The sequence below is a fragment of the Xiphophorus maculatus genome, chromosome 2 (assembly GCF_002775205.1).
Source record: "Xiphophorus maculatus strain JP 163 A chromosome 2, X_maculatus-5.0-male, whole genome shotgun sequence".
NCBI classification, from domain to species: Eukaryota; Metazoa; Chordata; class Actinopteri; order Cyprinodontiformes; family Poeciliidae; genus Xiphophorus; species Xiphophorus maculatus.
Genome location: NC_036444.1, coordinates 13,546,753 through 13,568,113, shown reverse-complemented (window position 1 = coordinate 13,568,113; position 21,361 = coordinate 13,546,753). Strand labels below are relative to the sequence as shown.

The following is a 21,361-nucleotide window of genomic DNA, read 5'->3' as shown; positions in this document are numbered from 1 at the left end:
AATATTAGATTTTTTTGTGCAGGCAGTAAAGACTGGCTGTAAATGATGTAGACAGAGCAGCAGAAAGTTTCCTGCATGTGGATGCGGCTCCTCCTCTGGAAGGGCCCAGTGTTTTGTGTGTGTGTGTGCTAAAGAGAGTGACAGTTCAAATAGGGAGAAATCATGAAGCTATTACTGTTGTTCTGAATCCCTTAAGAAAGGGCTGCATGTTTAAATTAACAAGAGACCAGGACATAAAGGGAGAAATGTCTGATTCATGACTGTGGAGAGCTCTGGCCTCTGCAGCACAAACACATAATAATCTCTCTCGTTTCCAAAGCTCAGGCAATCAGGATGAAAAAGCATCAACGGACGTAGAATATAATAAAATGGTAAAGTTCTACTGAAGAGGACAACAGAACAGGGCCGCCATGTTTCTCTGCTGCTGCAGGACTTTAACCTTTAAGACTCTGTTGCTTTGACCTTTTAACCAAACGCAGTCTGCCCCTGTTGGTGGATGGCCTTGATGGAGTCACCACTAAGGATAATTTTCCCCTGCACATAAAATTTGAACATAAAATTCATAGATAATGTGTTTGGGGTCCCCTCAGACAAACATATTTTTGTTGTAGATATGATCTCTGGATCCTGTGAATACATGTTTGTCTTCTTTCAGATTAAAATGTAATGTGAGGTATTCCACAATTCACATTTTTCACTCACAAAAGCCCCTCGAGGCAGGTAATTTTGACAAAAAGTGCAAACAACAAGAGTCAATTTTAGATATTCTCAGAAAAACCCAGATTTCCTGGAGATGCATGTTGATTGTTGTTTCATGACTCTGCTGCCATCTAGAGGGCTGATCTCTTTCTGCGCATTCACACGTATTTCTACCTTGAATGCTCAATAAAACACATTTACCAGAGTTATCAATGTCAGGGTTTGCGCGTTTGAATGTGGATGGAATAAACTGATAATAAATCATTCTTTAATACTTTACGAAGCCTTGTTTTAATTAACACTTAAACATAAACTTGTACTGTTGCATCATGCTGTTTTTTCCCTTTCTTTTGGTTGGTATCGCAATCACAATCTTTTACTTCTGAAAATAACCCAAAATCTTCAAGGGGCCTTTGTGGCAGATGGAGGTGATATGTTACCATGGAGATGGCAGTGCTGTCACTCTGTGACGTAGAAGGCTTAATTACTGTGGCCAAAGAGAAGGAGGAAATGACGGGTCTGGATGGTTTTATTGAAAGCATCATGGCTCGGATCAAGAATTATCTGTGAATGCACTCGCTGATCTTTTTTCAGCCTTCCTGTTGAGTTTGATGACTTTGAAACATTCTCAGAGTTCAGACATCGCTTCCTGTTTCAAGGCTGTCTGCTTTCGACAGTTGTTATTAGTAAAGTCATTTCAGTATTTGGTATTCAGAGCACATAATTTAGCCACCTCATTCAAAATAACAATTCATTATTCATTAAAAAAAGGGATACTCAAGTCCAGTCCTGGAGAGCTACTATTCTGCAGACATTAGATTTGATCCAGGTGTGTTGGAGCAGCGACGCATGGAAAAGTTGCAGGACTGTAGCTCTGCAGGACTGGACACGGGCATCCTTGACTTAAGTATCAATTAGGTCCTCAGTAATATTATTAATCAGATTTATAAAATGAATAAAGTGATCAGAATAATTTATTTTCACTTAAAATGTTACTTGTTTAATGTTCTACACTGGGAATATTCATTAATACACAACCCAGCCAAATTCAGTCCAGCAGTTTCAACAGTGCAATAAATGAACTGAATATTTATTAATGCGTTATGGTAATAATAACACTAGACAATAAAATCTAAACATTATTTGTTCACCTTGGGGACACTTTACAGTTACTACCATTGTACAGCAACTACAAGGAAAGGTAAACAAAAACACTTAAATACACACTGCTGAGATAGATCTTATAACAAACAAAAACACATTTACATAAATGTGTTTTTAGTACGTGAGCATTTTAAAACAAAATATTTTAAAATGTGTTAGAAATTAATTAAAAAACTGTAAATAAAAACATAAAACAATGAATGCATTAGTGCAGTTGAGAATATTATGTGCAAGAGATGGGGCAAAAGATGTCAAAATTTACATAATTTACACTAGCTGACTTTTAATTCTTCATCCTGCAGCACAGTGGATGATAAACACACACTAATGAGTCTCACTCTGTGTCCCTGATCTCCAAGAAGCAACTGGATCACCAGTTTGCTGATGAGCTGTTCCGTCATCGCACCATTTATCTCTCGCTATTAAAAAAGTCTAAACATTTCCTGTTGCCTGGGGGTTCGCCGACATGGCGGTGCCATGGCAGCAACAATACACCCTCCTCACCCCAGACAGAGAAAAACAAATCCGCACACGAGCCTTCGGTGCTCCTGACTGGTGTTATAATGATTAATAAAAAGGATCAGATATACTGACTACGTTTGCGCCGTGCATGCAAAGACAAATCTTTCCATGTTCATTTCGAGTGGAAAAATGATGGCACTAGTTTGCATGATGTTGAGGTCATCTGCAAAGAAAATCATATGTAAAGTGAGGAGATGAATTCTGACCACATGTCAACCCTTTTCCATCCTGTGTGTACATAAATAATAGGAGGACACAAACATTACTTTGAGCTCAATCTGAGTTTGATCCTGAAATGAGAACATGGAGAACAGGATTTTTTTTTCTTTCACTTTTTGTGAAACAGCTCACTCTTAGTCATTCAAACAAGTGACCCATAAAATAAACTAACACATGCTCAGTCATATAATTTAAAAACAAATTTTTACTACCTCTTTGTTTACTTTAGCTGGGTAGATTTCTACTGCTTTAGAGCTGGGGCTAATTTGAATTCATGGATGTGGTCACCGCAAAGCTCAACCACAGGGTGTAACCCTCATTTGGGAGCTTATCCCTTCACCTCCTGACAGCAGCACGGCAGGCCTTTCCCATCAGAGCAGCCCCCATTTGGCTCACATCTTCTCTAAATAATTAAAAAGAAATCCCGAGCCCTAAATCAGATTTGCGTTCCGCTTTTTGTTTCCCTCTTTGGTTCTTTACACATGGAAGTATGGAAGTACTTTCATACTTATGGAAGTATTCATATTCCTTGATTTTTTCCTAATTTTCTTTTCTGATTAAAACCACATATTTGATTGGGATTTCTAATGATGGACCAATACAAAGCCGTGCATAATTTGAAATGGGAGTAAAATGAAAGATGTCCTTTTAAAGGGTTTCAAAATACAAAGGCTGAAAACTGTGGTCTGCAGTCAGTTTTGATTCCTTTGAGTCAAATAGTCCTAAATAAAATCCAGGGCAACCAATTGCTTTCAAAGTCAATATCTGTAAAATGTATTCCAATGTTTTAGACATGGATCCCCTAAAAGATATCACACCCTAAAAGGCTGAGTGGAAAAATAAAACGAGCTAAATGCAAAGAGAACGCCTGAGAACTGAGTTGGTTTTATTAATAATGATCTGTGTTTGCCATTTTCTCACAAAGCATACAAATGAAACATCAGTGGAGCTGATTTGCCTAAGTTATCATGATGTTGCCTGCACAACCAAATTGTTTACAGCTCCCGTCAGAATAGCTGCAGCAACAAGTTTCGAAAGCTTAGATACATTTTGGGATTTAAAAAGCTATTAAATATGGGGGCAAAAAAACGTTTTTAGACGTGTTAAAAATATATTTCTGTAAACACCAAAAGCAGAACTTTATAAAATGAATTCTGATCAATTTAAATTGGAATAAATACAAGGTGACGTCATTCAATCAATCAACTGCACCATTTTTAGAGTTCCTTGTTTTTCTGAGTAAACTTTTATCTATCAGCCTATCTTTGGTGGTCATTCAGAGGCGGGGTAAACCCTGGAAAGGTCGCCAGTCCATCACACAACACAGAGACACACATTAATATGTTTTTTCTCATAAAAACATACTAATGAACATGAACAAATGAAATTACTGCAGTTTTAGCTTCGAGAGGTGGCACAAACCCATGTTGCGCAAACACATATGCTGTGACCACATTAGCAGGAAAAAACAATATTGTGGTTCTGACTTGCTGGTTAACATTTATCAAGATTTGTCTGCAATCATTTCTCTCGGTTTTACTATAATAAACTATAAGTATTTATTAGTAAAATAACATTTTAAAATCCTTGCAGTATCTTAACTGTAGTTCTCTTTGAGTACTTTCTTGCAGAAAATCACCATATGTTGAGACGTCCCACTCTGCTGCCCCCCGTTGGTGACCTTAGGCAAGTTTTGCTCCACCTCTGTTTCCTTGTCATTTTTGTCATTTTTCTTTAAACCAAAGCACTAAGCGTTTAACTAGTGTAAAAATCATATTCTTCTTAGCGAAATAATTGAAAAAATGGTGAGATTAAATCACTATAGGCAGCAAGTTTCCTCAGATGGTTTGAGTTGAACTCACCAGGTTTTACTGTGTTTCTAACATCAAATATCAGGGAGTTTGGGGCAGAATCTGTGGTGTGTGTTGTCAAGATCAAGGTTCTGTGAAGGAATCCGTGCAAGGAGAAAAATTAAACACCACAATTTGACATGTGTGATCCCTGAACAATCAAACTTAAAGCCTTTTTGCAAATTGTAAAAAAAAAGTCAGCCATGAAGATTCAGCCTCTGTGGTCACGGCTGAATGGTTTAGGGATTTTATGAATAACTTAAATATCCATAATAGAACAAATAATGATTTCTGGTATATAAAGCCACTGGACCAACATTCTGAGACCCAGAAAGAGTTATTTTTGGCGAAAAAGGGCAAGTTTATTTCAACAAATCGTCACAAGCTTTGTTTCTAATCTGTAAAACATTGGCAAAAATATTTCAAGCAAAATGTTACAAGATATTTTAGAGTGAGCTGATTCTTTGTTACATGGGGTAGATTGCTGTCTAAAACTCTGAAATAGCAGAAACTTTGTACAAACAAATTGACCAGAACAAAAGTTGGGAAAAGTTTTCAGTTATTTTATTCTCTTATTAGAAGGAAGACATTAAACCATACCTATGTTCATAGATGTCCATCATTTCCTTGCATGGTTTCAATCGTTCAAATGTCACTGTTCTTTCACTCTACTTAGATTAGATAGCATTTATTGTCATTGAACAGAATTCAACGAAATTTCCATTGTATTATGAGGATTTGATGTTTGTTGCTCAGCTTTATGTTCCACCCACACAGTGAAAACCTCAAGGTCAGTGCAACATAAAAGAAAGTGGTATAACTCAAGCTTCCTGTCTGATTCTTTTATCTGTGTCATGGCTGAATGAGTGTTTGGAGAATTCAGTTACACATTAAATTATATCAGCTCATTTCTTGGAATATTTATGGTTGTATTGCAGCTTCTTTTGAAAAAAGAAAATTGTTAGAGGAAGGTTGGAAGAGTAATACATCAATTACTCTTCCCAATTATACCCACAATAAAATCTGAAAGATACTGGAGAGGGTGCAGACTAAAAAAACTCCTGTTCATAAATGGAAATCTTCAAGTTTTACTGAAATAACAAAATAGTTGCAGTCTATGATGCAGAAAACATCCAAGGTCGGATGAAACAAAGATTGAACTATTTGACAATAATGACCAGAAGAATGCAAGAACTTAATATGGCTGAATGAACTGCATGGCATGGTGGAGGTGTCACTGTCAGTGGTAATGGCGGATCCCTGAATTCCTACTTCACCCTAACAGCAAGTTTGAAACTTATCTTTGCTTTACAACCAATGATGAAAACATATCCTTTCAAAAGTTGTGTTTAGTTTGTCTTTTTATGTTTTTTTTTAAATTTATTTTATTGAAGTCTTTGGATTTCCTTTAGATTATGGTTAGATATTAATGTTATTTATTCCCTGAATTATAAATGCACCATCATGAGGTAAATGAACCTCCTATGGAAATGTTTCTTTGGCTTTTGTACATTTACATTAAACTATGAACTGAATGTTGACGAATGTATGTCGTCCCTTTAAAAAAAAAAAAGACACTTTGAATTAAATATACAGAGCAAAAACTGTTATAATTTTTCAAATTAAAACCCCAGAAAAAGATGAATGAATCTCCGCCTCTGACAACTTTTTTCTCTCCGCCACTTCTGTGAAAGCCTGTTGCACTGCAGCGCATGCGCAGTTCAGCGGTACGCGAGACGAAGAGGAAACGAACATTTTTACAGCTCCGTCATCGATGCAACAATTTGTTCCCGTCTCGGTTCTCCGGGAATAACTGGATACATCTGACTGGTTTAACTCTGGGACGCAAATAGAAGAGGTAGTTACCCCACAGCCCCATCACTTTAAGTCTCAGCTCGGGGATTTGGGCTTTAAAATCGGGGAACTGAGAACGAGGTCTGGGCGTGTTTGAATCTCGAGTGTTGTAGAGACGGGCTGCCTCCTCCTCTTCCTCCCCCATCTGGATGCTAGCTTCGGTAGCCTCTGCATGCTGTTGCTGCCGTAGTTATTGAAGTTGTGCTCCAGTAAGCGGTAATCTGATTTATTTTGAAGAGCAGGTGAGAAGAAGATGGGGTGTACTCTGAGCACGGACGACAAGGCGGCGCAGGAGCGGAGCAAGATGATCGACAGAAACCTGCGGGACGACGGAGAAAAGGCTGCCCGGGAGGTCAAGCTGCTGCTGCTGGGTAAGAAAAACATGGATGGGCTGGGTGTGTTAACCGGAGATGGACGTTACTGTTAGCTTGTGCATGTCGAGGGGGTTTCTTATTTAATGTTCAAAATTACACTTTTATTCGTGAATCTATCGAAACTGGAGGCGTTTCTTGTTTTTTTTTATTATTATTATTATCCACATGAGTGGAACTGCGGTTCTTCTGTTAGCTAAACTTTAGGTTGTCCCCATTGTGTCGTCCATCCTCGACAAAATTTAAATCAACTTTCAGCCACCAACAGCGTGCTCCTTCTGGCTCAGGGCGCCTTTATCCTCCAGTAAGTCCGTAAGCTAATTTAACTGTAAGATAATGAGCTGCTTTAGCGGCTCGGTGATAGCACGGATTAGTTAGCCTGCAAGACGCGTTCAGGGACGGATCTGCTGTCCAGAACCGCTTTGTACGGGATCTGCACCGCTGTTTGGTCACATTCAGTAACATGCGTGCTGCTCAACCTCCTTCAAACCCCGCAGCAGCCTCGCTGATGTCCAGATACCCGCCCAGAGTGCATGCCTGGGTCATAAAAGTGAAGGTTTGAAAGAGAGACCAGTTATCCCAGTTATGCTGCTCAACAAGTCTGAATGCATTCCAGCTTCAAAATGTGGTATGTTAAAAAAAGAACAATACAAGTGCGCCAAAACAAAACATTTCACCAAAAAGAGCAGTAAATATACACCGAAGCCCATTGAAAAGTGTGAAAAATGCTTTCATTAAAAAAAATAAAAATAAAATAAATCTTTGAATGATTGCCAAAAAAAGTCAGTTTTCCAGCTAAGGAACATGTAGGAAAACAGAAAGTAAGACTTTGGAGCCACTTTAAATATGTTTATCATAATTTTAACTGTTCCTTTTTTATTTATCTCATAAAATCCCAACATTTTAGGCACAACTATTTTCAGAATCATAAGTACACGTAGATGTCCCGTTGTCCTTGACCGTCATGGACAAATTTCACCCAACGATACATCAGATAAACACGGTGAACCAGGAGGTTTTTAGACCATTAATGTGTTGAGGAAACAGCAGGAAGAGGTTAATACCTTTAGTCTTTGTTTTATTACTTTATGCTCTCTAAGTCCAGTTGGAGTTTATATAACTAAAGCCTGATTGCTGTGGAAATATTTTACACAGACTGAAATTACACATCTTTAATTACACGTTTAAAAGGTACCATAAATTGATCTATAAAACTCAAGGATGGAGAAATGTTTTTTTCTTTTCAATAAAAAGTACACACGAAACCTGGACAGAGAATTTTCTGCTTTGAAATAAACAGAAAAAACTCTATTTACAATATTTATCATGGGAAGAGTTTATGTTTTTAAAATTCTAAAATTCTGATAACATGATTTGTGTGGGACGGTGAAACACTGAGTGTCGGTCTTGATGAAATGACCTCCAGAAATCCTTTTTCAGATTCATAACATCTTGCTTAAAGCACATTTCTGCCATTGTAATCACACAGGACTAAAACAGTTTTCATAAATAAATATTCAGGATGTCAAACTCCCGAAGAACTGGTGTAATGCAACGTTTTGATGTGTCACTGGCTCAAAACACTGCAAACAAATGCCTGAGTCATCTCCTCAATCAACGTCTACTGATAACGTCTAAAAGCTGCATAACACTGGCCTTTGAGGACTTCATAGTGTTGCACAATGGCTGTTTAGCGTTTTTTTTATGTCCAAGTGTAATGGACATAAAAATCTAGTGATATTTGAAATGTTCAAGAACGGATGGTTTACAGGCATCAGGTCTCTGCCAAAAGACTTCTATTGATGGAAGTAAAAGCTAAAAAGTTAGTGCTGACACAATGATGGATGAACTGTAGGACTGTGTGATTTCATTATTATTATTATTGTTAAATCATTAGGACTCTGTTAAAAACGATTTCCACATTTTCCTCATTCCTCTTCAGCTGTCATTAAGCTGCATGCAGCTCTGTATGTAAATTGCAGCATCACATGTGGGCAACCACAAATAGAAAAACTATATTATTAGCATGCAAAGCATCAATACTTGATCCATGTGAGATGGTAGCCAATAGGAGTTTATAACAGACGCTCCATATTGCACACGTCAGTATTGTGATAGTGATATTCTTGCAATGTATTGCGCAGGTCCAATAGATGGATGTTAATCCAAGGTCTTGACATCTCTTTATCGCTGCAGCTGAAATAAAACTGAGATGGTAAAGTAAAATGTTAATAGCCTCAAGAAAGCCATGCAAAGTATGTGTGAAAGAAAAATTGGCAAAAGTCTGTTATTGGTCTCATATTTTACTACACAAGTTTAAAGGAATAAAATTACGCTCTATATAACCTGTTGTATGTAAGTTTAGTTTCCTTATAGGTAAATATTTTGATAAGTCATGAAGATGCATGATTAATACACTAGATTTAAGTGTATTAAATTATACACTTAAATCCAGTGTATGATTTTAATTGTATATATGAATTAGTAACAACATATTTTATGATAGACACGTGATCAATATCAGTAGGTAATATGTCTGATAGAATATTCAATAATTTCACTGAACTTTGATTCAGAACCGCACAGCATTATGGGGGATGTAGGCAGACAAAAAAAATTTTTTTTGCTCCTTAGCCTCTGACTGGTTAAGGATCAAGGTTGATGGCATCAACTAACTCACAGCTTTGGTTACCTAGCAACTCATTCACTCTTTGGTTACCTAGCAACAATAAGCAGCAGCAGTTTAAGGTTTTTATTCTTTGTTCTTTATGTTCGTTATTCTTTAAAAGTAAAGGACATGGTCATGCCACCAGTTTGGCAGTATTTCAGATTTTTTAAGCAAAAAATTAGTCAATAATTATTGACAATTATTGATAGCGACTGATGTGAAACGCTTATATCGTGATAAGGTTTTCAGCCGTATCAGCTAACCATAATTGTATATATTTTTGAAATCTTTCTATCATATCCAGGATTCCTTTTTTTTGTATGCGATCCTTGTAATTAATAAATAGAGTATGTGGAAAATAAAAATCAGTAGTTTCTAGAATGAGTTCAGGACGTCCACAAAGCAGTTATGAGTTGACATGTTGTCGTTACAAAATGCTCTGGTGACGGACACTTTTATATTATTTTGTCAAAGTTTAGCAGCTTGCAAACAACAATAAATACTTCAACAGTTATGAAATCTCTTATTTTTCCAGGCTGATTATGTCTGAGGGCTTAAAACATAAATGCTCCTCTGGATTCTTCTACACAAAACTCTGTTTGTAAATTAGTATTATTATTTTAAGGAATGCTGCCACACCTTCCCCTACTGCTCTCCCCCTGTACTGGTTGAATAGATGGATGGGGCGCAGGTTGCATAGCAACATTAGAGTTCTGGCTGACAGCAGTATGCATCTGTCACAACTTAAATTACATGACAGAGACAGCAAAGTGCACGTTTGAACCCTGTAATATGCTGCAGTGTTGTTTTGCATTATCGGTGGCATTTATCGTGATTAATCTCTGCTTTTCAGTTCTGGTTGGTGCCACTTTTTTCCCCTGTTTAATGCAGTACACTGTTGACCTGCTGATGGCTTATGTAAGTGTGCGTGCCTCATTTGCGATGCTGATTTGAATTTTAATGTTGGTGGTGTGTAAAAAAAAAATGTTGTTGTTTTTTTTTCCCTCGTCAGGATTCCCACAATTACCAGCACCAGAATGAGTTTCGATTGTGCGATTACCATTTGTCATTTTACAAGTTTATGTGTTTCATCACACATCTAGTTGTTCATTTATTTCAAGTCACGTCCAAATTTCCCAATCTTAAGTATGTTGCAATGTCTTTGCAAAAGACAGCTCTGCCCAGAAGAGGCAGAGTTGTTGTTTTTCCTTCTAAATAAATCTGCTTTTATTGCACTGGAGCCCTGTGGCACTTTTGAGTCCTTCAACAAGCATGAAACATTAAATTCCTCTGCCTTTTCCAACAATTGGCTTCTGAAGTGTCCTTGAAATCTAACAGCCGCAGTGCGCTTCGAATTCGTGATTTCAAATTAATATTTTTTCTTTGGTAATAACAACTCTGTTGCATGTTCGCTGCTTATCATGTGGGACAATGAATTGCAAAACACTGCAGCTCACCTGGAAGCAGAGAGTCCCTGCAGAGACGGTATAATTAAAATATTGTGTGCTCAGCTTAAAACACTTCTGTATCTCAGAGGGACTCTGTGCAAAACACTTTAATGGCAAATTCAAAAGCATACCGAAAAGGACTGATTATGTTTTCTATTTTTAATAATATCATCCAAGCACAAAATCGTACAAGCAGTGTGGAGGTGTTTTATGGTTCAATATTGGATGCATCCGAGTCGCTGCAGTGCGATCAGATGGGAGGCTGTAACCCAGATAAATGTAAGCTGTGTGTAATCTTGTTGACAGGAGGATCGAGATGATTAATCCAATTGCTCAAAGATCGCTCTAAACTGGCCCTAAACAGCTTCCATGCTGCTCTATATACTAAAGTGCTGCTAAGATTGACATTTTAAGCAGAGTTTGAAAATTTCTCTCATTCTGAACATGAAGCTGCTTCTCTCTATGAATTTTTATCTCAGCTGTAGAATAGTGCAGTAAATGGCGGTATTTTTAGGATTATCTAGTTTATGACTTTTAGTAATTATTTTTCCTAACGGGCAGATTTGTGCAGCAAAGTGACCTGTTTTTTGAAGGGGAGCTCTACCACCTGAAGGTAATGGAAATGAGTACAGTGATGCAGAGCATTGTACAAATATGAGGGCAAGATTTTACTGCAGGCTGCTGGATGCAAATTCTGGTCGCTACACACATTAAATTTGTGGGTAGATGTTCATGTTTCAGTTGAAGGGTTTTGTTTTAGTGAAATAAGTTACTTTGTGCAGTTTGGTTTTGTGTATTTGGAGTTCATTCTGTCACTTTCAACAGTGGACATTATGCTGCACTTCACCTTCCTGATGCTGGGAAAACGTCGTTCGCCAGATGTCACATTTTAAGTCACTCTGGTGGTGAATATTCAGTCACTCGGGTTTTTCAGGGCTTCAGGTTAGCTCTGCCTGCTGTAGAAAACTTTTCATTCGTTTTTTTTATTGTTGTATTTGCTGCGGGGCCTTTATGTGTTCATTTCGAGGATATTGCAAAGCGTAGTGGTGCTTTTCTAGGGGCATAAGACCATATTCTTATAGTCATAATAAATATTGTATTGTTACTGTATTTATGCAAAGAATTGAATTAATGCAAAACATGAGTGTAGGTTTTAATATAAAACATAAAGTGAACAATTATTCCTGCTGCCGAAATACCAAAGATTATCACAGGTATAATATAAATATGTTTAATAGCTGCTTAATGTCAAAGGGTGTTTTTCACCCATGTTCAATAAATTAGAATACGGGTTCCAGTGAGGCTTGTTTGTAAGATTAAAAGCACCTATGGAAAATTTTTTTTTTATTGGATACATTTATTCATTACATTTTTTTTAGTTCTTTTATTATTGTTAGCTACTGAAAATGTTAGTTTATTTAGCTGTAAGCCATCTTTAATTAACAATAGAATGGAAACATCTTTTATAGTCTTACAATGGGGAAATTTCTGTACAACAGCAGCAAAGAATAAAATACTTTATAAAGTATTTTATAGAAGAGTGAAAAATACCAGGAAGTAATTCAGCTACTGTTATTGGCTGCTTGCGTCTTTGTCATCATCCAAGGTATAAAGAATAAAATACTGTACGATAAAACTTCAATAGTATGCAGCTGCTAAGCTCCATAAAGCCAGAAAGAACTCCATTAAAGAGGCAGTACTATGTAAATTAGACTTTTTTTTTAAAGCTTAACATCATGTTTTAATGTTATTCCCTTATCAAAAACGTACCTGGACTGTTGCCTTGATTCTTTCATGCATGTTTGAGAAATCCTGTAATCTCCATGGCAACCATTCAGCTGTGGGTAGACCTAGAGTTGACTTCGAGGCTCAGCTCCTCGGAGTCCAAGAGTTTCTACCTCACAGATCAGCCTTTTTCCTCTCGGCTCCTTCAGACTAGCCAACATCAATTAGCAAACACCTAGTGGAACTGTGCATCTGCTGAGCTCATTATACGAGCTACTTCTCAGTTCAACGCTAGTAAAAAAACATTGTTAAATGCTTAATTGAGATGTTGAGATGACTTCCTGTAGGCGGGGTTTCGGAAGGAGCTTCTTAAAGAGACAGAGGCCCAATTTCAAGGTGTTACATTACAAGGTCAAATATCTTTTAAGTCATATTTGATATATACAGCATTTTTATAACAACTGAGGGTAACATAGTTTCTTGATTGTGCTCTTCAATCAGTCAAGTTTATTTATATAGCACATTTCCGCATCAAGGCAATTCAAAAATGCTTTACGTCTTAAAAACACAAACATAAAAAGTCATAAAAAATCACCTGAAACAAATGTTATATTTATATCATCCTCAAAATGATCAATAAGCATCAAGTATGTTGGTCAATATTCCATTTAATTTGTTTAACTCAAATTTTCTTTGCCTCAATTTAAAGTAACTCAGTGTTTCAGCTGTTTTGCAGTTTTCTGGAAGTTGAAAATCCAAGGGAGGGGGGGCTATGTTTTACCTCTGCACCAATCATAACGTGTCTTTTGGTTTCCATTTCAGGCGCTGGAGAGTCTGGGAAAAGCACAATTGTCAAACAGATGAAGTAAGTCTGAAAATGCAAACATGCAGTTTCCAGTGTTTCAGAAACAACCAAATCAGCATGTAATAACACAATGAGAATAATCCCAGAACATTTTCCCCCAGACTGCATTAAGACAGGCTTTAATATGCAACAGGTCACATGAGATTATTAAAGATGATACTTGGGTAAAATCAATCCCACATCATTGTTCTTCTGCAGAGCAGACGTCCATCAGTTCACTGTAGGAAACTGGATTGAGCTCCTCATTGTGACACATCCTGATCAACCTATGTCATCACTGGCAGTTTTTATCTAGCTGTAATTTTCTTTCTTTAAAGGCGACGTTGTGTTTTGTTTGACTGTCAGCCAAAAGCGCCTCATGTTGTTGGCTGCTTGTTGAAAACATGCATCTTCATGTAAACTGGGCCTTAAGAACGACACAGTTAATGTTGTTCTAATTCAGTGGTCTCTGGAAAACATTTTTAGAGTAAAGACTTGATTCAGACTCATCTCGTCAACAAAATGAAACCTTATGAAACAATTAAACACAACAAAATAATTACTTTGGTCATGTTTATGCTCAGTTATGTGCATTGTGTTCCCCTCTGAGATTTCTACTTATGTTACAGGGAAATCAAATGAGAAAACATTAATAATTTCAAAATTATTACAGGATAAATGTGAAATTTTGTTTTGAATTTAAACCATAAATGTACCACACTTATAAGTGTATTGATAAATGCTGATTAATTGGTTAAATGGGCTTCAGCTCAGACTAATTTGACCCTCATTGCTTACCATACTCACATTTGATGCTCTGCTGCAATCAGTTGATGTTTGAGATACAAAACACATTGACTAACATCTTGATTAGTTTGTATTTTATGTGAATCTATCTTGTCAAGCATAACATTTAATTTTATTTCAGATTAATTAATCTGAAAGGTACATTTTATTTTTATGTTTTTTTTTATTTCTTTTTTTCATCTAAATCAACAATTTGATAACGGTTTTAGGAGTGTTTGAAGGGGTTAACTCAGATTAACTTTATACTTTGGTTTTGCTGCCCCCAAGTGGCCAATCATGTTTCTGGTTTAAATGCCACCCCCCAGTTTAAATATTTAAAACCTCAGTAGTTTTATTTTTAATCTTTTGTGTTTATTTAAAGTGATATAAGAACTACGGCAGGTAATTGAAGTTTCACGTGTCCTCTACTTGTTCTTCAGGATCATCCATGAGGCCGGCTACTCGGAGGAGGAGTGTAAGCAGTACAAGGCCGTGGTCTTCAGCAACACCATCCAGTCCATGATGGCCATCATCAGAGCCATGGGACGCCTGAAGATTGAATTTGCTGAGTCAGCCAGAGCAGTGAGTCCAAGAAAGGAGCTTATTTAAAAAAAATTTCTGCGTTATCAGGATGGGGAATCTCTTCAGTTTCCTCTTCAGTTCTGATATTGAGCAGATTCACCTGTACACGACATCGCGTGCTCTTAGATTGGCACATCTGAGCATGCTGATCTTCCTCCAAACATTTTATGAATTCAGTGAAGTTTTGGCTCCTGAAACGTGGAATAAGACGCCGCTAGAGGTCAGCCAGGCTCCAACTCTGGCTGTTTTTAAAAACACTTTAAAAACACTTTTTTTCCTCCTTTTATCAACTGTGTCATAATCTTTTTTCCTTTTGTATGTACCTGGAGTATTTGTGTTTGTATTTGGCTCCTATGTACCAATTAATCACTTGTATTCCTCTTCTCTCGCTGTTATGTTGTTTTTTTTATAGAAATAAAGTGGTACAGTAATAGTAACAGGTTGTTATTCATCTTCAGTCCTCTGGTGCCTTTTCTCCTCAGTGTCTCATTGAGCAACATTAGATGAAGTAGGTTTGATTGTAAATGTCACAAACAAAGATGTTGGCCTTGGATGAGACATTTACATGTCCATTAATTGGTGATAAAATATAAGTCAGGAAACAATAACATTCACGCTTGTTTTTTAAATCTAGCCGGGCTTTTTTCTTTCCTTGCAGAAGAAGAACTTATTCATTTGCTCAGCATGACTAATCTCATTTTGTAATTGTCAGCGTCTTAAAGTCCAGAGGCTTTTTTTTTTTAGTGATTTTCATTCTTTTGCAAACAGTGTTTTGCTGTTTACCTCAGAACTCTTTAGGTTTTAAACTCAAACAAAAAGATTTAAATGGAAACTTTTCTAGTTTATCATGACTCAGATGTTCTCAGTTAAGGAGATCTGTAGAGAACTTGGTGTATGAATACTGACAATTTTTCTAATATTCCTTTTGTAAAATATTCTCTGTAATTCTGTTTGTTGAAAAGAAATAGTTAATATATATTATTTCTATATTTGTTTTTCCAAACCCAACAGAGTCTCTAAAATAAGAAAAAATGTCAAGTCTGCATAAATTGTAAAAAACAAAACAGCAAATAGTTGAATATAAAAAAATATTTGTGTGTCTTGATCTATTACAACTGACCTTGTTTAAATTTATATGGTTGGTTAAAACATGTTAATTGTGACACTGCTGCTGAAAATTGCAAAAGCTTCTCTGTTCATTTCTTCATAGCAGTTTCTTTGCTATTGCGATATTGCAAGCAAATATTGCAAAAGCAAATGTGATTTTAACGTCTTTTGAGCAGCTCTAATTTTACATTTTTAAATTCCCTTTGCTTTTCCCAATGAGCCTTTTGAGTTTTTCCACTTTCACTGACTATTTTTGAGTTGTTGACGGAAACCCTGAGCTCCAAGATCTCCACTTTGTCGCAAATGAGAATTTTAGTCTGAACTTAATTCTGGTTTAAATGTTGAACCATACGGAGTGTAAACTCTTCTAAGGTTCTTTCTTCACAAGCAAGGGAAATGCACGGTGGATCATAAATTGTGGAGAATAATCCTGTATTAATAAGTTTTAAAAATGAAACGGACTTGAGTGAAAACTGTCCAAATACCAAACATACCCGTAAGCTGGGAAGGTCTTGCCCACACTGCAGAGCCAGAAGCCTCTTTCTTACTGTGGTTTGTTTCATGATTTATTCATTTGAGAATTGTTTTTAATCTAGCGTAGCTTAAGAAATCTATTGAGCTTTGATAACTATGTAAATCTGTTTTTTTTTTTTTCTCATTTCAATAATCTTTAGGACGATGCCCGACAGCTGTTCGCCCTTGCGAGTACAGCAGAAGAGGGCGTCATGACGCCTGAGCTGGCCGACGCCATCCAGCGGCTCTGGAAGGACGGAGGCATTCAGGAATGCTTCGGCCGTTCCCGGGAATACCAGCTCAACGACTCGGCATCATAGTGAGAGGATACCAACTGTACTGGGACGCATTTAGTTGGTTTTCATCAGCTAACTTTGTCCTGCCTCTAACCGTTTTTAGCTACTTGAATGATCTGGAAAGGCTATCTGCACCTTCATACGTCCCAACGCAGCAGGATGTGCTGAGGACCAGAGTCAAAACCACCGGCATTGTGGAAACACACTTTACCTTTAAGGACCTGCACTTCAAGTAAGTAAAAGTTTAACAAGGGATTATTTTGTTTGTTTTTTACTACCTGTTTTTTTGAGACTAAGCCTCTGCTAAGTTCCAACCACTGATAGATGAAGTTGAAGGTCGTCGTCTTTTTTGCTGCGTCATCTTCAGCTTGAGCAATGCTCCAGAATCGCATGAAGCTGCCACCAATACTTGACCATTTTATTCTGTATTTATTTTTACAATCTGTGTGGATTGGAGAAAATCTGCACTACATTCAAACTTGTTCACCCAGTTCTTCCTTTTTTTTTTTTCTTTTTTTTTTCAAATTCAGGCTTATTGTGTGTTTTGGAAAAGTATAGGACTTGATTTCTTTTTTTTAATCCAAGTAAGTGTAGAGAAATAAAATAAAGAAAGAATTAGAAATAAAAATACAAATAGACATTTTTGCTAAATAAAAGGATTTTCACTCTGATTTAGAAAATTGCCCTCATTTTTTCTTTCTGGTGCATCTACATCACAATGGAGATTTTTATTCAACTCATTCCTCATTTTGGATTTTACTAATGGATAAAGAAATTTTTCAAGAACTTAAAAAGTACCGTTTCATAAGGTTTCTTTTGGTTACTCCACAACTGATAGTTTGTGGCGTAAAAAGTGAAATAACTCTTCAGTCTTCGGCTGAATCAGAACAAACAACTAACTTTCCACCTAATTGAATATTTTGCACTCAGTTGTCTATAATAGTAAAATCAAACAAATTGTGTTTTATTTAGAAAAGAGAAAATTTTGATGGAAACTAGAAACATATTTGCATGTTGTATTATTATTCCAGTTATGGAAATAGGTTGAAATGCCTACTTTAAAGCCCCAACTTAATATAACATTCATGTTTACTGTGAGTGAATGGAAACCTTCTGCACACCGCTGTATGTTACAGCATGCATGGGTGTGTAAGCTGACCTGGTTTATCACTCTGAGGCGATGCAGGCCTGAACTTTAAATCCTCATTCAGATCCAATAGCAGGTTTATAATTGTCTGCTTCATCTTCCTGCTCCAACATTGATCCGTGTGTTTCTGTGACGTCAGGATGTTTGACGTCGGTGGACAGAGGTCCGAGAGGAAGAAGTGGATTCACTGTTTCGAGGGAGTGACCGCCATCATCTTCTGCGTGGCACTGAGCGACTACGACCTGATGCTGGCGGAAGACGAGGAGATGGTAAGACTTCACGGCCTGGGCGTGCTCCGCCTGCCGCCGTGTGCTGAACCTCTCTGCTCTCCGTTAGAACCGAATGCATGAGAGCATGAAGCTGTTCGACTCCATCTGCAACAACAAGTGGTTCACAGAGACCTCCATCATCCTCTTCCTCAACAAGAAAGATTTGTTTGAGGACAAGATCGCCAAGAGTCCTCTGACCATCTGCTTCCCCGACTATGAAGGTGAGTCACAGCAGCAGTTCTTCATGCTTCTTCAGCTCCGGTTTAACCTCTGACCCTGCGTGTGGAGCTGATTAATGGACAAAATGTACAATTTGTTTTAATAATTTTTAGCTTCTCGTATACCCTGACAGAAGGTATGGATGAATTACTACTGAAGGAGACTCAGTCAGATAGTTTAGAACAGGGTAAAGTCACGAATATGACACAAATCTAATTTATCTAGTAAATTAAAAAATAACTAAACGACTTTCATATAATGTAGATGAATAATAAATAAGTTATGGCATCAAGAACCAAATTGCATCCAGATCAGTTATTTGATGTGGCTTTGGTTGAATTTTAACAAAGGAAGGATATTTTTCATAAATGTGAAATTTACATATCAATTCTCCACCTAGCTTGACAGGGTTCAGTCGTGTCCTGCACCATCTCTGTCTCATTTCTACTCTCATTCAAGCTCGTAAATATTTAAACAAATTTAAAAAATGTAATATATGAATGAAAATAAAAAAAAAAAATAATTAAAAAAAAATAAAACTACAGCACATGAAAAGCACATGAAAAAGAGTTAATGAAATTAAGTCAAATAAAATTAAATAAATTAAAACATTATTGTTGGTCTCTTGGCCAGGTCTAGTTTGTAAAATAAAACTGGTCCTCAAACATTTTACCTGATAAAATAAAGTAGCAGAACTATAAATAATAATAATAAAAAAACGAATCACTCTTCAGCTGAAAATAAAAGTTTATTGAAAAAGAAACTAAATGTAGAATATGGCTTCTGCTATGTCACACATTAAGTTACAAAGTCATGCAGATATTAATTTAAACTATGACTTCATTCCTTCTTTTTTTTTCAAAATGATCTTAAAAACATGCATCTTTAATTTTTGTTATGTTAAATCAAAACCTGAATGTTTCAGTTGTTGAACAACAGCGTTATGTCGGATTGATTTATGTCTAAATTCTCTGTAAAAAGTAAAACTGACTGAATATCCTGCAATAATAGTGAGCCCATATTTTTGGTGCAGTGCTGTGAGATGCGACAGGAGAAACAATAAATAATTAAATAACTTAATGGCTCTTTTTAAGTTAATTCCCATCAGGTTAAAGGTTAACGTCTTTTCACCTCACGTCAGTCAAATTAAACAAGACAAAGCAGCTCAAATCCAAGACGTATTGAATTTTATTGGGTTCAAATCTTAAAAAAAGAAAGAGGAAGTCATCGATTAAAAACAGCACTTGAGTATTGATTTATTATTTTTGTTGTTCTGATAATTGGAGTGGCTTTTGGCTGCAAAAAATGTTTCTTAACTCTGAACCGTAATTTTAGGTCCCAACACCTACGATGACGGTGCAACCTACATCCAGTTCCGGTTCGAGGACCTGAACAAGAGGAGGGACGTGAAGGAGGTCTACACCCATTTCACCTGCGCCACCGACACCAAGAACGTGCAGTTTGTGTTCGACGCCGTCACAGACGTCATCATCAAGACCAACCTGAAGGACTGCGGCCTTTTCTAAAGGTACCGCTGACACCAGCTGAGTGACTCGGGCACCGCTGCTCTTCCTCTCTAATCAGACGGTTTTCTTTCTATTCAGGCAGCGAGTCGGCCAACCAAGTGACTTAGTTCAACCCGGAGTCAGCGTGCTGGATGGGCCCTGACGAGAATGTCACTTTTAACCTCTTATTAACTTATGTTCATCTCTAAAAGTTTGAAAGATGGTGTGTAGAGAAAATCTTTTCTGTAAAATATTTGTACAACAGTCTATGGCCATGGATTTTTAGAAGTTTTAAATTGTGTTTTACTTATTTTATTTTTTTTATATAAAGAAGGGGAGTTATTTGCCAGTTTGAGGGTCCAAAAATGAACTTTGCTTTTTTTTTGTGTTTGTTCTTTTTGCCCTGTTACCTTAGTTACAGTGTGTGCTCTTTTTTTAAAGTCAGTGTATCTTTGGCCATTTAACTCTTCACTCAGTCACCTGAATTACTCTCTGGGCATTTTCAGCCTCAGTTTTTGCATAATTTCATCTCTCCATATAGAAAAACTGCAGACCAGTTCACTCTGATGCTGACAAACTGTGAGTGTGCTTGTGTGTGGGCGTGTGTGTGTGCTGTGAGTGATGGCTTTGTTTGGATTGAAGCTAGATGCCTGTTTGAGTGACTGTCTCTGTCTGTGTGAGTGAATGGGTGCACCACATAAACAAAAGGACTTTTATTCCTCTACTTGTCATCCTCTTTCAAAGTTGTATTTTTCTAAGCGACCAAAAAAAAGAAGCTACTCTTATTAATTAGTCCAAGTTGTTGATGTGCTCCTGCAGACATTCCCAGAGAATCATGAGGGAAAGAGGATGGCAGAGGTGGCCTTGTAGCGGATTTAGGATCCGTTGTAGATCTGTGTTCAGTGTAAAGACAAACCTGAATGGGTTCATGATTGGAACATGTTGCATATCTCCCCCCTTTGGCCCCTTTTGTTTCCATTGGATATATGGACATTAGCGGACTAATCTCCATGATTTTGCTAATAAAAGAGCTGTTCTGGTAAAAACCAGGACAACTTGTGCAACAGATGTGTACGTGTTCATCCTTTTCTTTTATTTCCTTCCAGGGAAAACGGTAAAATTATGTCAATACATGTAGAAGCGGCTGAAGCGTTTTACAATATTCTGTCAATGATCTTGTGGCTTTTTTATGATGCCGTATTGTGGATCGAAAAAACGCGTAAATTTCCACAAAAACATAAAAACAATTTCTACAGAAAACATGGACATTTCTGAGTTTGAAAAGTTGCAAATTTGCTGGAAAAAAACTTTCAAAAGTCAAAAAATTTCAAATTTCGGAACAAATTTCCAAGACTTATTGACACATTATTATTTTATAGAGGTAAGCTCATCCTCTGAAGAGTTTTCAGCTGAGCTTTTGTTTCCTCAGAGGATTTTTGTTTTGCTAGTTTTAGTAAGGGCAGCAAAAAAAAAAAAAGCAAAGCAATAAAATAGATTTAAATTGCTAATAATTTATGCAAAGTGGTTTGATGTAATTTCTATGGACTCAAGGAGCCACTCATCTCTGGCTTCT

The 21,361-nt window shown here is 36.9% G+C and overlaps 1 protein-coding gene across 3 annotated transcripts; it reads left to right on the top strand.

The window, feature by feature from the left end:
• Positions 1 to 6,176: 6,176 nt before the first annotated feature.
• On the top strand, positions 6,177 to 20,856 carry LOC102223235 (guanine nucleotide-binding protein G(i) subunit alpha-1-like). 3 transcript variants are annotated; one of them, XM_005810496.3, is made up of 10 exons: positions 6,177 to 6,312; positions 6,551 to 6,679; positions 13,343 to 13,385; positions 14,591 to 14,732; positions 16,514 to 16,671; positions 16,752 to 16,880; positions 17,935 to 18,064; positions 18,132 to 18,285; positions 19,619 to 19,811; positions 19,888 to 20,856. In XM_005810496.3, the coding sequence occupies exons 2-9, from the start codon at positions 6,562 to 6,564 to the stop codon at positions 19,807 to 19,809; spliced, it is 1,065 nt and encodes a 354-aa protein (XP_005810553.1). In that variant the 5' UTR covers positions 6,177 to 6,312; positions 6,551 to 6,561; the 3' UTR covers positions 19,810 to 19,811; positions 19,888 to 20,856. The 3 variants fall into 3 exon arrangements, with proteins under 3 accessions (XP_005810553.1, XP_005810552.1, XP_023208030.1); XM_005810495.3 differs by having other exon boundaries at positions 6,546 to 6,679; XM_023352262.1 differs by lacking the exon at positions 6,177 to 6,312 and adding an exon at positions 6,339 to 6,469.
• Positions 20,857 to 21,361: the final 505 nt, after the last annotated feature.

What these genes read in the sequence shown, in the direction of transcription:
- LOC102223235 (XM_005810496.3), top strand. Translation starts at nt 6,562, where the DNA reads ATGGGGTGTACTCTGAGCACGGACGACAAGGCGGCGCAGGAGCGGAGC. An exon ending in CTCAACGACTCGGCATCATA is followed by an intron (nt 16,672 to 16,751) that starts GTGAGAGGATAC and finishes AACCGTTTTTAG; the next exon opens with CTACTTGAATGATCTGGAAA. An exon ending in CTGCTTCCCCGACTATGAAG is followed by an intron (nt 18,286 to 19,618) that starts GTGAGTCACAGC and finishes CCGTAATTTTAG; the next exon opens with GTCCCAACACCTACGATGAC.